Source organism: Streptopelia decaocto (genome assembly GCF_964273445.1).
Source record: "Streptopelia decaocto genome assembly, chromosome: 6".
NCBI lineage: Eukaryota > Metazoa > Chordata > Aves > Columbiformes > Columbidae > Streptopelia > Streptopelia decaocto.
Window position 1 is genome coordinate 1,217,556 of NC_138660.1, and position 15,483 is coordinate 1,233,038.

At 48.1% G+C, this 15,483-nt stretch overlaps 1 protein-coding gene across 2 annotated transcripts in view; it reads left to right on the forward strand.

The window, feature by feature from the left end:
* The first annotated feature begins 1,342 nt into the window (after positions 1-1,342).
* MME (membrane metalloendopeptidase) overlaps positions 1,343-15,483 on the forward strand; it is a 37,441-nt gene continuing 23,300 nt past the window's right edge. The window contains exons 1-7 of one of the 2 annotated variants that reach the window (XM_082056644.1): positions 1,343-1,454; positions 8,566-8,735; positions 10,099-10,134; positions 12,654-12,815; positions 13,648-13,728; positions 14,479-14,574; positions 14,678-14,796. In XM_082056644.1, coding sequence (XP_081912770.1) covers positions 1,435-1,454; positions 8,566-8,735; positions 10,099-10,134; positions 12,654-12,815; positions 13,648-13,728; positions 14,479-14,574; positions 14,678-14,796 — 684 coding nt within the window. In that variant the 5' untranslated portion in view covers positions 1,343-1,434. Of the gene's footprint in view, positions 1,455-5,011; positions 5,691-8,565; positions 8,736-10,098; positions 10,135-12,653; positions 12,816-13,647; positions 13,729-14,478; positions 14,575-14,677; positions 14,797-15,483 lie in introns of those variants that run through there. The other variant, XM_082056645.1, reaches the window with a different exon arrangement.

Consider the following 15,483-nt stretch of genomic DNA (forward strand, 5'->3'; position numbering starts at 1 on the left):
AAGTCCTGACATTTTCCGACCCATCGAGAAAACACTCACTTTGGGATCTGTTCTTCAAGGAGCTTGTCTCTCCTGACAGCGACCTCCTCAGCTACCAACAACGTCCTGTGGCCAGCGCACAACACAGGCGTGCAGCACCTCGGCAGAACACTATCTTGTACATAGCTCCCACACAGCACTGCAATGCCCTACTGTTTGTATTTAGTTAATTATTTGTTTGCTATTGTGGACAATAATTAAAGTGGTGTTGGACAGGATCCTTAGATTTGAGCATGTGAGGTAAAGACACAGAAGACAGAAATATAAATACAAAAAAACCCTCACTTTAACCCACTGAAATAATAAATATTTTTTCTCTTGGTTCTTTGCTTTACTTTTAATTTGCACACTATGGGAGAAGATACTATATCATTGATTAATTATTGATGACATTCTTCACAAGCCTCTAGAGAAAGCAACAAGGGCCGTGTTATCTCAAGGGTTCTGTGGCTCTATGGACTCACCAACAGCTGCTCTCCAAAGACGTCCAGGTAACCACCACACCAGAAGCAAAGCGGACCTTGAGAAGGCACCTGAGAGCTGTTCCGCGCGCGGGCGGGCGCCCTCGGCTCTCAAAGGGAGTCACGCCGTGCGGCACAGGCGCCACCGAGCCAGGCACGCTCTGCTCAAGCACCACGGTACAGCTCACCTAAGATTTTACACAGCATGGCTTCAATTTCTAACAAGCGCACGACTAGTTATTGCCCCGTAACTTCAGGCCACTCTCCGAATCTGTGCTGTGACTGTGAAGATCCAGACCCCGGGCTCGGTGGCACTTCCACGTCAGGGGACAGCTCAGAGCTGCCTGACTCTGTCAGCTCTGCCTACATTCCATTCCTAGGCCTCTGGGGGCTCTTCAATGGAACGGACCACCTCAGAGACCCACTTTTTTCCACAGAAGGTGGGCAAAACGTGACATTTTGGTTAATGCCAAGACCTCCAGAAAACATCTCGCTTCTATCTTAAATTTCTGAACTATTAATACTAAGAATTGACACGTACAATGCCTGGTGATTGCGTTACCATACGATACCTATTGAGCTCTTACTCACACGACAGAGAAGTCAGCTCAGGGAACGCGGGGTGAGCCGCACGGGGTCGCACGGAGCAGGGCCCGTCCTCGGGCGGGGCAGAAGTCACCACACCGACAACAATTCCAACAATTAATCACAACAATGGCCGCGTTCGCTGCGGCCGCGGGGCCCCCAGCCCCCGCCCCGCCGCGTGCAGCCGCCTCAGCGCCCCACGAGCGCCCCCTGACGGCCCCGCCGCCTCTTCCAGAAGGTTCCAGGCGGGCCGGGGCGGCGGCGGCTCCTCGTTCCCACCGAACACGCAACCGGGCAGCACAGCGAGCCGGCTCCTCTCCCGGGGCGGACCGCAGTGCGGGACCGGGCCATGTGGCACCACGGCGGCGGGTGAGTGCGGGAGCCCGGGGCGAACAGCTGCTGGGAACGCGCTGCGCTGGTGGCTCCTCGCTGCGCTGGTGGCTCCTCGGGTGCGTGTCTGCAGCAGTTTCTGCTCCAGTTGTTGCTGGAGTGAAGGCCTCTCTGTGCTTGTGCTCGTTTTTGTTTTTGCAGCGCTGTGGTTTTAAAGGTAACCAGAAAAGCGTGACTAAGCTCTGCACAGTCGTACACACTGTGCAGGAAACCTTGTCGTTAATTCATCCGAGTTCTGTCTCTTACCTTTTGCTTCTGTGTTTATACTGTTACCAACCTCTATGCTCTCTGAGTATTTCATGTGCAGTTCTACCTCACTTCAGTTTTTGCATATTTCTTCCACGAAACCCACCCGCTATTTCCCAGTAATGCTTACAAATGCGATTGCCAGGATGGCTGCAGAGAAACGCAGGGCTCCCAAAAGTCTGTCAGGCTGTGCTAACGGAAGCTTTCTGTGTGGCTTTTAGGCAGGCTCAAAAACAGACCAAAAAAAACCCTGTAGCTTTTCAGCCAAGCATTTTATCACGCTTGCAAACACCTGCGAATCAGTCACACTGCAAAGCCTGTCGACTCACAAACACAAAGCTTTGCAACACAATACAATTAGACCTGAATAATTTAGGCACTGAAGCAAATATGTTGAGAGCAAGTCTGTTTACTTTCCTGAATGAGAAATTACCCAGCCCTGGATCCATTACAAACCTACCAAGACAAAAACCACAAGTGAGTAAACAGCGTGTTAGACTTTAGCATCTGAACTCCTCAGTGCAACGGCGCTGAGCACGCACGGGGCCGCGCGGGGAGGGCACGTCGCCCCGCTCGCTGCGACGCGGGGCTCGCAGGGACAGGACACCAGCTGCAGTACGATGGGCAGAGCCACGCAGGCAGCACCAATGGTGATTGCTGCTTCTTGAACACTGACTTTGTTACTTGGGAAAACTGAGCTTTCCCAAAAGGAAATACAACAAGTATCATCAGCATTGTTTCACAGTAATATAAGTGAGTCTTAATTTCCTAAATGCCATCCAGAGGTCATGTTGAGAATAAGGTCTTACTGTTGTCAGTTTGGACCAACTGGAGAAAACAATATTGAATGGGTTATTGGCTTTTCTTCACTTGATAAAGAATTCAAGCGGAGCTGCTGTGACGCAGTTTGTTTTCCTGAAGGCTGGACAGTGCATCCATTTTTGTATGTTGCTCTCAACTACCTGTGGCCACCGTTTTTGGGAAGCACGCTTCCCTAGCCGCTGCTTCTTAAGAGATCGTACTACCGTCTCCTCTCAAATTAGTACTGAGCAGAAACCTCTGTTTTTCAAGAACACTGATGACACTGTGCTTCCATTAACTCTTCCTTTCATGATCTAACTCCCAGATGATATGCTGAGTTTCCCTTGGTTCTGCACATTTGCCCTGTATTTGCTGTATCTGTGTCTAGCAGCAGCCCAGAGCAGTGTCAGAGCAGTGCCACATCCCATTCAACTTACCCCTCAAGGACCAACCTGTGCACTCTCCATCTTCTCTTTCTCACTGAAAGCAGTAGGATTACTTGAGTGTAAGACAACTCAGGAAGGTTATGAGGACAAACTATTCTCATCTCTAAATGTGAAGGTTTCATTATTTTTTCGGTTCTGGGGTGAACTTTCTGTTGTCAGCTTGCTTTTTGTTTCTTCAGCTTTGTGAAATTACAGTACTAGGAAGATGGAACTGAGTAAGAGGAAAGCAAATACTGAACATCTGACAGGAATCAGTACAAGCTGTAATCTGCTTTTTGGTTCATCTTGGCACTGGCTGTACACCTTAGCGATGTGTAAGGAACTTCCACTGATAGAATGACGCTATACATGTCTTATTATCCCTTAAATTACAGGGGATAAAAATGACCAAATAGACTATTGATCTCAGCGAGGAATTTGTAGAAGTTGTTCATATGTGGAGCTTGGAGGTCAGTTAAAGATGGAGCTTCATGTGTGCGTCACTCACTGCCAGTCTCCGCTCAGCAGAGGCAGGGTGGGTGGCAGGGGACAGGGGACGTCTGGGCTACAGCACAGGCCTAATACAGCGCCTGGTCTCCGGCTGCAAACCGTGCTGCTCCGGTCGCCCCCGGGAGCATCAGCAGTAGGTCTTTGCTTGTTCTCGGGCACGGCCTCACGCTGGTGAGTGGTGGGAGATTCTCCAAGTAAGGTCCAAACAGGAATCTCGGCACTTGACTCACGGATCACACCTCTTGCAGCCTGCAGATATACCAATGTCTAATCCCTCTTTCCAAGCACAAGGTTCTCCAAGGGTGGAAATTCTCACGCTGCCTGTCAGACATGTTAGTCATCTTTGGACTATTTACAGTTTTCCAGTTGAGTTTCTCCCTTTTCTCTCTCTGTGTGGCAAATTAGGCAGTTATGCTTTTTTTTGATTCACCTAGAATTTTTGAAACAAGTCCTTTTTTGCCACTTCAGATCAGTCTGTCCACATACATCACCCTCTGCTTTTCAAGCTCTTGTAGTCAAGCCTTGTAGTCAAGGCTTTACAATAGGCATCCAGTTACAAAATCACACATTTTTAACAGTTCCTCTGTTCTCATGCTGCTTGATGGGATGGTTTGCATTAGGTGTCCTTAAGGCAGCAGTAACGTCAGGCCTGACCTGCCAGAGCGGGTTGGCTTGTTCTAGTAACCAGAGTGGAACTCTGCAAGAATTAATGCAGGAGAGATTGACAGAGAGATACTTACATTAATTTGAACACTGATTCTGGAAAAGATACAATCAGCATTTTCCCCACTCTTGCCTGCAAGAAAATACAGTTATTTTTGTTCTCTAGACTTCTTGAAATATTTTTCCTGCATAGTTTTGGTACTTCTGTTGCCTTTTCTGTGAACAAAACCTTATTTGTTCTTGTTTCTTCTTTAGATGCTCATTTTGCAAAAATGCTTCGTTTTTGCAGCTAATGCTGAGTTAGTACCTTTTCGGCCTCCTCTCTCTGTTGCATCTGCCCTGCGGACCATTTGCTGTGCGGTTCCATAGAGAGGGCAGCAGTCAGGTTCCACCCTCCCTGGAGAGGAGGAAGGTTGCCCCTCTGGAGCAGCAGAGATTTGAGCGGCTGGAGCTGGTAATAAAAGATTTCAGAAATTTCAGCTGCCATTTCTGTCTCAGAGGTAAATAAAGGTGCTTTCAGGAAGGCAGCATAACTGAGCGTTATGTCTGGTTTGAGGAAAGGAATGACAGTAACTCCTTGATGCTTCTGATGTCTGCCGATTTATTAGTAAAAATGAAACTTAATAAAAATGAAATTTAGGAAGAATGAAACAAATATCTTTTGATACTTGGCTGGGGGCAGGTTCTATGAGAGAGCTCGGAGCTGTCTCTCCATGCAAGAAGCATCTCCTGAGAAGAAATCACTCAGTGAATGAGGATATAAGATCTTGCAGAGGGTGTGTGACTGCATTAATTTGACAAAGGCAATGAGTCTGCATGGAAACGGGCACCAAGCATTGCAGACATGCAGCCGCTAACCTTCCCCGTGCATCATCCCCTTCCTTCTCTTGAACGGACTGGCAAGAAATGAGAAGCCGGCGGGGAAGGAAGGAGCAGGCTGCTCTCCGCTCCCGCTCGGCTCTCGCTTCTCCTTCCCCCGGCAGCGCGGCGGGCACGGGCGGCCGGGAGCGCCGGTCCCGGCTCGGGGATGGGGCAGCTCCCTCGGACATAGCGCTCGTCGCCCCGCCTGACTGCGGGCGGCAGCTCCTGCCCTCCCCGCTACCTAAGCGCTCGGGGAAGCTCTGCGAGGTGAAGAGCGTGGTTTGTCGGGGCGGGGGGGCTTGTTTGTTTGTTTCCTGCCCCATCACATTTTTATGATCGCGAAGAGGAAGAAGCCTTCAGGTCACCCGGAGAACTGCTCGGCCGGCAGCCCGCAGACAAGGGCCCCTTTGATTGCCAGCAGCTTCGCTGTGCGGCGGCGAGCAGCGGGGAGCGCCCCGGGCTTTGATGTCCCGGCGATGCCGGCGCCCCGTGTCCCCGCCGCCGGCCGCGGGCGGGCCGGGCGCTGAGCCCCGCCGGCCGCCCGGCGCCCCGCCAGCCTAGCCAGCCCAGCCAGCCCGGCCTGCGCCGCCTGCCCCCGGGACCCGCGGGCGCTGCCCCCCGCCTCGGGGCGCCCCGCGCCGCCTCCGCCCGGCGCTGCTCGGGGATGTGTGTGGCGGCCCCGGGACCGGACCCCTCCGAGCGCCTGCCGGTGAGTACGGGGACAGGGGCGGCGGGAGCGGGGCGGGACGGACGGGTCTCACGCGGCTTCCCTGCCCCGGTATTCCCGAGGGCAATTCTGACCGTCCCTAAGTTCGGAGCCTCCCCAGCGTGCGCGCTGCGGGCACCGGGAGCTGTGCCGTCGGGGCGGGCAGGGCTGCGGATCCAGCCTCCGGGAGCAGCGCCCCGGGCAGCCCGGCCGGCACGGCGGGACCGAACCGCCCGCCGGGGCCGCACAGTCCGCACAGCCCGGCGGCGGCAGCGGCCCCTCCTTCCCTCCCGCCCGCCGCGCCACCCAGCGGCGCCACCGCCCGCGCCCGGGGGGGCCGGGGCAGCGGGGCTGGGAACCCCTCGCAGCGGGCGGCGGGGAAGGTGCCGGGGCGGCGGGGAAGGTGCCGGGGCGGCGGGGCTGGGAACCCCTCGCAGCGGGCGGCGGGGAAGGTGCCGGGGCGGCGGGGCTGGCTGCGGGATGCCCCGTGGCCTCCTCACCCGTTGCGTCTTTTACCCTGCCCGGAGGAGCCCGTCTGCACGGGGCGCGCTACACGAGTGATTAAAAATACACCACAACGTACTCTTGAGATGCACTACGTTTTCTGTAGAGACTACACCGAGAACCAAGTAAGCCACAACGCGATTTTTACCGTGCACATCCCGAACAGAAAAGCTAATGCATTAACTCCCTGTGCCACCTAGAGCAGGATCAAAATAATTTCAGCTGTCTGTTGTACCTACGCTTCAGTAGGCAGAGGGGATCACAGAAGCACTAAGAGAAATGTAAGGAAACCGTAATACCTAGGCTTACATCTGTTTAAATTCTTCCCGTACTTTTGCTGTGCTTGCAATTAGCACATAAAGAAGCTTTTACCTGGTGTTCGTTAATGCAGACGGGATAAGTTCTCTAAATAACTGGAAGTAAAAATGAGTGAGTGAGATGCCTTTAAACACAGGAGCAGTCCTGCAGAACAGAAAGATCCGCTCACTTGGAGGAACTTAGCTGACTGTAAGAACATATTTGCACATGAAAGGTGCGGTGTTTCTTGCTGATCTAATCAACTGTGTTGTCAGTGCTCTGAAGACACCATCAGTCAGAACATGAGCATCATTTCTTACATTAGGCTCCAGGTATTCAGAGGATTCTGGGGCCTGGTCAGTAGTCAATATAAATAACATTTTTTGCTGTTTAATGTGACCAAAAGTGAGAAGGATAAAATGGTTAATGCACTTTTCTACCATCTGTTAGTGCAGGGCAGTTTCTACATAGTTCACTCTTTTACATGGTTCTGCGGGATTTCATTCCTGTGGCTCAGAAACCACTTGCTGATTTGACCGAAAACCTACTCCTCAGAGAAAAAGAGCAGCTCATGAGACAAAAGAAAGTGGTTGTGATGGTCCCTGGGCTTGGAAAGCCAGAGGCTGGGCAGACCTCGCAGGACTCCACACCGCCAGTCACTCTGTGCATCTTGATGTCCAGGGAAGAGCGACAAAAAGGGAGGCAAGACACTGAAATACATGTTCTCTCATTCCTTTAGAGAGACAGTGTTAGTGTGAGTGTCCAAGGATCCACTGAGACTCATGGAATGCAGGATCTGTTGACTTAGGTCCATAATACCCAGTTATTTGACATCTTTATTCTACGAATAACCGTCCACACTTAGTGACACGTTTTTGCAGTGGAGGATGCAGCACTCGGGATGAGGTGGGCACCCCAGAGAGGAAGAGACGCTGGAAACTGAGGAACACACATCAGCACGAACAGAACGTCCGGAGGAGAAGCAAAGACTGCCTGTCTGAAAGACTGCAGCAGCCTAGGAGACAGATTAATACAAGCCTACAGAACGGTTAAACCAGCTTGAAATACCTGCGTTCAAGTCTTAGACTTGAATGGATGCAGAAACAAAAGGGTTCCCGTGTTGCTGTTACACGGACATAGAGAGCGGGGAGAAGGGTGTGAGGAATACAAGGAGCTGGATGCCCTGACCTGCAGCCCGGGCTGACCTGGTGAGGGGCCTGGAGAATGGAGGTGTTGAGTTTTCATTGTGGAATGCTGAGAAATACATTGCTCTATGTATAGGAATTTTAATCTGTCAGCAGATCAAAGTCTGGCCCTCAGTAAGTGGGAGGAGATGGAGAAAGAGCAAAGAACTGCAGAACAGCAGTACTGCAAAAGGTGGCCGAGTTACCTCTGAAGAGCGACAGAAATAGTCTCCAATGTGTACACATCCCGTGAGTGACGGGAGCTCATCCGCGCTCGCCCCGTTGGGCACGTGTGTGGTGGTTAGTGCTGATTTAGTGCTCTCACCTCCAAAGAGAGGGCGGCTGCGCTGGGTTCGGATCGCCGGGAGGTTCGGTCTCCAGTGTGAACATGACGGGCTCCCAGCAGAGCCTCACTGGGATTCTCTATTTTTAGAGACAGCTGTAAAGCTCTACTCAAGAACTGCTTACATAATATAAGAAATGACAGCAAAGCACAATGGCACATTTTGACCTTTGGCATTAGATAAGCAATTGGCAGATTAAGTTAATTTTTATTCAAGCAGAGAGACTTGCTTTTGCGGGCTTGCAAACTCCTGTACCATCACACAAGATTAAACCACAGGGTACGTTTGAAACATAGGTCTGGATTTGGTGGCCTGTTCATGGGAAGGAAGACCACTCTTCTCCGTAGATGACAAGTAGTACATGGTATGTACTTGTGTGTGAGTGAGAAGGACAGAATATTTAATGCAATGACTGATGTTCTAGTAATGTTACAAATAACGTGAAAACTCACCCAGAAAACATCTTTGCTGCTGTGCAGCTGTGGAGCCAGTTCTAAGACCTGTGGCTCAGGGTCAGTCCTCCAGTGACTTTTCCCTTTTCCTTTGCAGACGCTGGGTTATGGGCAAGTCAGAAAGCCAGATGGATATAACTGAAATGAATACTCCAAAACCAAAGAAAAAGCTGCGGTGGAGTGGCCTGGAAATCGGGCTGGCTGTGGTGGTGATCCTGCTGGCTATTGTAGCCGTCACCATGATAGTCCTGTACGCAACCTACGACGGTGAGTACATGGAAACTGTCTTTGCACATCCACATGCATAGGAGTATAAAAGTTTTCTAAGAAATGGTGAAAAAATGCTTAAATAAATAGAGCGTTGTTATGTAGTAACAAAAAAAAATCTAAGTTGCACTGTATTAAAATGTTGTATTAGGAAAGACTGTGCTGCATGGTGTGTATAGCTGCACTACATCAAACACCAAGAAAATGACATCAGCTCAGAATTATTTGGCCAATAACACAGAATTATACCTGACCCACTGTATAAAATATGATTAATAGCTACATCATGGCCATATTTCACATGTATGTCACTGGACAGTACGACACGATGATCTGAAAGGTAAAGCTGCATCTACACCTACTGCTGCCGCCACTGACACAAAAGGGCTTTTTTCCAGCAAGGACTCCATACGTTCATTTGTTCCGCAGAGCTGTGGTGAACACAAACCAGCTGCGTGTTCTGGCCGAGCAATGCTTGTGTTTGTAATTACTGCCTCGGGAAGCAAAACCTACAAAACCAACTCTGCTGCAGAAACCCCAACTCCGGGGCTCCTTCTGTTCCCTGGGTATGGAGGAAATCCCTGGTTTTTCTTTTTACAGGGCGCTGCAGCAAAACCTCATAGTGAGTGTCGTTACACTGAGAGGTTTGTGATTCAGCAGCCAGATTAATAGACTTGGAAAGTAATTCAGTTGAGGGGTAAATACCCTGATAATTCCTGGAAAAGGCTAATATTTCCATTTGGGGGTCAAAATAGAATGTTTCCTTACATTGGAAATTAAATGCTTTGTTTCATTTTTAAGTACTTAATAATTTTGATTAAACTTTTTATTATAGTCCAGTTCAATTAGGGAATGGAAAATGCTATTCTGAAGTGAATAATAAAACTGTTTTATTTCTGAAGTCTCAAAAGGAACCATTTCCACATTCCTGAGGCTTGTATTTGGTTGAGGAGACTTCAGAGTGAGTGTCCCAGAGTTTTCCATTCTCCAAGACTTTTTTGTCATTGAAGGGTACTGTGAAATTCCAGCTGCCTCTGCAAATGTCTTCAGTCCATGTGCTATTTTTCTCTTAGACTTCTTCTTTGTTATACAATAATATTTTGCTCAGCTCTAATTGATGGAGTGTTTTACTCTACAAAAATTCCACACGAGTCATTAGCACTGAATGACCCTACAGGGATGAAGAAAACTGTATTTAAATTTAGAGCCTGATCCTATAAATATTCACTGAGTGTAAAGTGTCCATTTTATCTACTGCAATTAAATGCAATTCTAAAGTGACTTCAAACGAAAATATTTACAGTAGGTTTTGTTATACTGACATTCATTAAGGAATTAAGAATATGATTGTATCCTCTTTCAGACGGGGTTTGCAAGACATCAGACTGCATAAAATCAGGTAAGAATGAAAATATCTAACTTTCAAATTAACTTGTATATTTTTACGCACAGTTACCCCGTGTAATGCTCCCATCTAACAGCACACAAGTACGGCACATTGAGGCACAGCATCTGCAAACCAAAATAATGTCCTTAGCATATTTCTTCTATAAATGTAAAATCTGTGCTGTAATGTTGTCAGATGTTACAAAGTCATCAGGGTCTGGCTGCTCTGAGGCTCGGACTGTCCTGTCACAGGACGCCTCCGGCTTCAGACGCGCTTCACGGCAACCACAGGTGGCTCTTCCCCACACCCACCTCACGGCACAACTGGAGCAGAAACGGTGTCTCTAAAGAAGGTGCATTAAATGATCGTTGGCAGCCATTCAAGCTGCGCTGCTACTGTCTGAGGAGATGCAACGTTAATCTGCATGTCCACAAACAATTCCAGATTCTGTAGTCTGACAGGTTAACTTCATCCCTGGGTAACAACTGCATAGAGAACTCTTAGTTTATGTCCTGGTCTGAACTCTACTACAAAGCTACTACAATGCATGGGAGCAAGGCTGAGTTGCACACCGCTTACTCTGGTGTAGGCAGCGGGTGGCTTCCCCTGCTCTCCTTACTCTCATCTACAGCTCTCTGTGCTGTTTTCTCCTCCAGATCCGTTAATGCTGCTTTCCCTCTTTGACTGCTCTGCTCCCCAATGTCCCCCATGTCCCCATTCTCTAACTCCCTCCAGCACACCCCCTGCTTACACACAGGGCAGACACCAGGAACCGCTTAGCAAGGTTTGTAATCCATTCCAGTGCAGCACACGAAGATACCATGTATTAATAATTTGTGCATTTAAGCATTTTTTTAACAAACTGACATACTCCGCAAATTTTCCTGAGCTTGGGCAGCACAGACTAATGGAAATAGGGAATTCTGACCTCATATCAGTTTCACTTCTATCCTCCCCAAGTCACTGGTTACTATTTCAGCATATATTACTTTATTTGTAAGCTATTAAAGGAACAACTGGCAACCAGGAGTACTACAGTAACAATAATTAAAAGCAACTGAGATAAGGTTCTATATTCTTCAGTGACAATTAGAAAATGGAATAAACAAGAGAGAATAGGAACAAGCCCAAACACTGGCTCCTCAAAGCAATACTGAGGACTAATGAAAAGGATAAAAACACATATAACACATGGTATATGTATGAATGAACCTGTATTAGAATTAAAATAACAAAATATCCATCAGTGTCACACTTCTTATTTCCAGAGCAAAAAGGTCTCAGTGTGTACAGCCATAAAGCTGCTTTGGGCACAAGTTTCAGCTTATAAATAACTTAAAGCATGTTTAGGATTCTGTCCAGCCTAATTGGTCCCACTGACTTTGCAGGGGCGGTTGTGTGTCACTGTGCTAATGGGCCTGCTTGGTAACAAAGTCGCATTTCAATGATTTTAATATATCTGTGGTGTCAGCCAAATAATGAAGGGTTATCTTGGGGTTCAGATGTGCGAATTAGGCTCTTGAGGAGAATACTCAATACATGGATTTTGCATGAAGCCCCAAGTGGAAGACAAGTGTTCTCGTCTATTACGTTCACAGTATTTAAATTCAAGTTTGGGTAGAAGCTGGTTAGGTGATACTGGCTAACCTGCGCTCTCCAGCAGAAACACTCGGGTAGATGAGAACTTTTTCTGTGACAATAGTAGGCAAGGAAGATTAAACAGGTGCTGGCTACAAACAGAGCAGCCCGGTTCCACTGTTACAGCACGGTTTGCTATTACACAGACTGTTAATAATTTCTCAGATTTATGCAAGATGTAGGTTTCTTGGTTTTTTTGCGAAAGTGACAGGACAGTGCACAAGAAGCGTGTTCTCTTGGTGTCAGAGGATCTCTCTGTCCTACCGTTCCTGTCCTTCTTGCTGGACTAACACACCACATCACCCCAGGACAGGGCTGCCCTGCAGACGCTGCTCCAGCCCAGCACAGCGGTTCATGAGCATGCCCTCAAAACAGAAATTGTCAGTAATAACGAGCAAACGGGCGGAACTAGGACAGGAATAAAGTGCAACCATTGAAAGCAAAGCCCTTCCCCTCAGTGCAACAGGGCAAACTGGACAGAAACAAGCGCCAGAGGCTACACAGCCACAGAGCAGTTGGGGCTGGAGACCGTACAGCCCAGCGGCCCCGCTTAAAGCAGAGGCGGCCACGGGAAGCTGCTCAGATCTCGTCTGGTCAGGTTTTGGTTATTTCCCAGATGGAGATTTTCAGTTTCCCTGGCAGCCCGTTCCCGTGCTTGATCACCCTTACAGACACCCCGCAGGAAACACACGCAACGTGTAAGTCTGGGAGTTACGGGCAGTAAGGAATAGTAATTCACTGTTCACTGACGAGTACTTTGGTCTAGAACATTCAAGCAGGCTTGAGCTTAGTCTGAACTAAATATATTTATTACCTCCCTCTTCAGAGCAAACAAATGTATTAATTTCTTGTCTCTAAAGATTCTTTATGCCTTGATTTGCCTCGTGTTACAGCCGCCCGAATCCTTGAGAACATGGACACCAGTGCAGAGCCCTGCAACGATTTTTACCAATATGCCTGTGGAGGATGGCTTAAGAGGAACGTCATTCCAGAAACCAGCTCCCGTTATAGTAACTTTGACATTTTAAGAGACGAACTAGAAGTTGTTTTAAAAGGTCAGTGGGATTTATGTTTGTGGACTATATAAGGTTTCTTCTTTGGCTTACATGTTACCCTAATAAGATGTGGTTGTCTAGCGAAGCTTAAAATACTACCAAATATTTCAGGTTTTTATGTTCAGTTCAGGACAAACCTACCACAGACTCTGCTTGGAGAATGCTGTGGGGTTCCGCTGTTGTGCCTGAGCAGGGGAGCTGCCCAGAGCTGACCTCTGTGGCTCCCGCACCGCGCGCTCCGACATCTGAGCTCCATGCGCTGCCCACAGGCAGCCCAGCCAGGGCAAGGAGAGGTGCCCGTGTCCAGCTCCGCTGCAGGGCTGGGAGCTGCTCTCCGGCGCGTCTGGATTCCGCAGCGCGGTCCCGAAGAACAGGCAGCCAGCTTGCTCACCAGTCACATCATCAACTTACAAGCATTCCTTTTTCCACAAAATGCACCAGAATCAAATTGTTCATATTCCCATCTTTCAGATGAAAATAACAGACAAGGAAGCCAGTTTATACTCGTGCAACATTCTCCAAGCCACTCTCTCCAGACTGAATATCATAATTGTAAAGTAGTAATTGCAATGGCTCCGAGAGGGTGGGCAAGGGGCTGAGCTGGACGGCTGCTCCTGAGCCAAGAGGCATCAGCTGCACCAGTGGAGGCGCCAGATGAGGCTTCTTAAGGCTCTTTCTTACAGTTTAGCTGTTTTTGCAGCGCTCTGAAGCACAGCCCAAGCAGAGCCTGGACACTCCAGCCTCACCCGGCTGCAGCGCAGAGATGGGCTCCTTCAGGACCTTCCCAATAAAGAGCAGATATTCAGACCTATTTGCCGTTTGTGTGTTTCAGATGTCCTTGCCACACCAAGCAGCAATGATATATCAGCAGTGCAGAAGGCAAAAACTCTCTACAGATCCTGCATAAATGAAAGTAAGTGCCTCCTGACTTTACTGCCTGTAGGATATATACATATCACCCAAACACTCCCATCTTCACAGTCAGCTATACCTACATCCTCCTACCTTCCCTGCACAAGTTTCCAGAAATTCTTTGTGAAAATTCAAATGTATCCATTCTATAGACTCAAATATAAATGTCAATAATAAAATTAGTATTTTATCTCCTGTTTTACTAGCTTTGATATTTTAGGTGAGATTACATTACTATTCAGTTACCAGCTTGCTATAGCTATTTAAATTCAAATCCTTTCAGTTAAGTGTGAGTTAACTTCTTCGGTAGAAATTATCAGGGATGAGGTGAGAAATAACTGGCCAGCCAGGCTCTGGAAACACAGGGAGATCATTTATTTCAGGCATTTGAGCTGGATGTTGCCGCTAGAAGGAGGAGAAGCAAAACAATTAGCAGTGCTTCCTGAATCATGTTTTTATAGTGTCTGTAATGTTAGTAATACTTCTCAAAACTATTATTTCAAGCTATCTGCAGAATGAAAATAAAATAGTTCTTCGGTGTCATGGTCCCAAGGATTTGCACGTGCTGTTTGCAGGCATGACTGAAATGGTTTTTAAATGACATGTTAGAGCATAGTTGTTCGTCAGAACATACTCCTATTGTGGTGATGGTAAAGACATATTTCTCAGCTTCATTATTCTGAGTTCATAACAGTATATAAGATTTGTGTGTTTTCCAACGTCATGGTAACTCATTTCATTCTTTCCAAAGCCACCATTGATAGCAGAGGGGGGAAGCCTTTGATCAGTTTATTGCCAGATGTATCTGACTGGCCTGTAGCAACAACAAACTGGGAATCTTCCTATGGTAAGATCATCTCTGTTTATTTCCTTTTCTACATTATTTCTAAGTTACTCTACTTTTCACTGCCTACCAACCCAGAGGCTGAGTGTACCTTTGCTTTGCTCAGGTGCTGCCTGGACAGCCGAGACAGCTATTGCACAGCTCAACTCCAGATATGGAAAAAAGGTCCTTATTAATTTTTTTGTTGGCACGGATGACAAGAATTCCACAGCACATATCATCCATGTAAGTCTCCTGGGTGGCCTTACCTTGTCTATCATAAAAGTGCAGCAAAATAACTAGAAGCATAAAGGTTAACCAGGAGAAACATTAGTGATTAGAATTTTACCGGAGTAAGCTGCTGCTGAATGTGTCAATCTATGTAGTTGTCAAACTCTCAGTTTCCCAGTGCCCTGCCTGTCCTCGCAGTGAACATCTTTATTCTGTGCACTCATGCGCTTATTCTCAGTGAGGTGAGAATAACACAGATATATATAGACATACAGACACACGTTGTGTGTACACTGAAGACAGACATGATCTACTTAGACATGCATGCAAGCAAATAAGGAAACATGATTTCCTTACCGTGCCGTTCGCGCATAAATCCCTGTCCGTGAGAAGCGGGGCTGCCAGGCTGCGCTGTGCAAGGCGCTAACGGGGCTGCCGTCAGCTGGCACTGACATCAAAGGGGCTGAGCAGTCTGCTGGGTACCCTGTCTGTAACGTAAGGTGATCCCTGCAGATGGAAAATCCCGAGGAAGGCAGCATTACGTATGGGGAATCTTCACGGGTACTCCTGACACAACAGTTACAAGAGCAAAGGTCTGACCTTTCTTGGCAGTGGGTAAATAGATCCTTGACCTTTGCATGGATGAATTTCAAAGATGCAGTAACTGCCTCGTCTTCAGAGTGGTTTGTCTTCTGCACATCC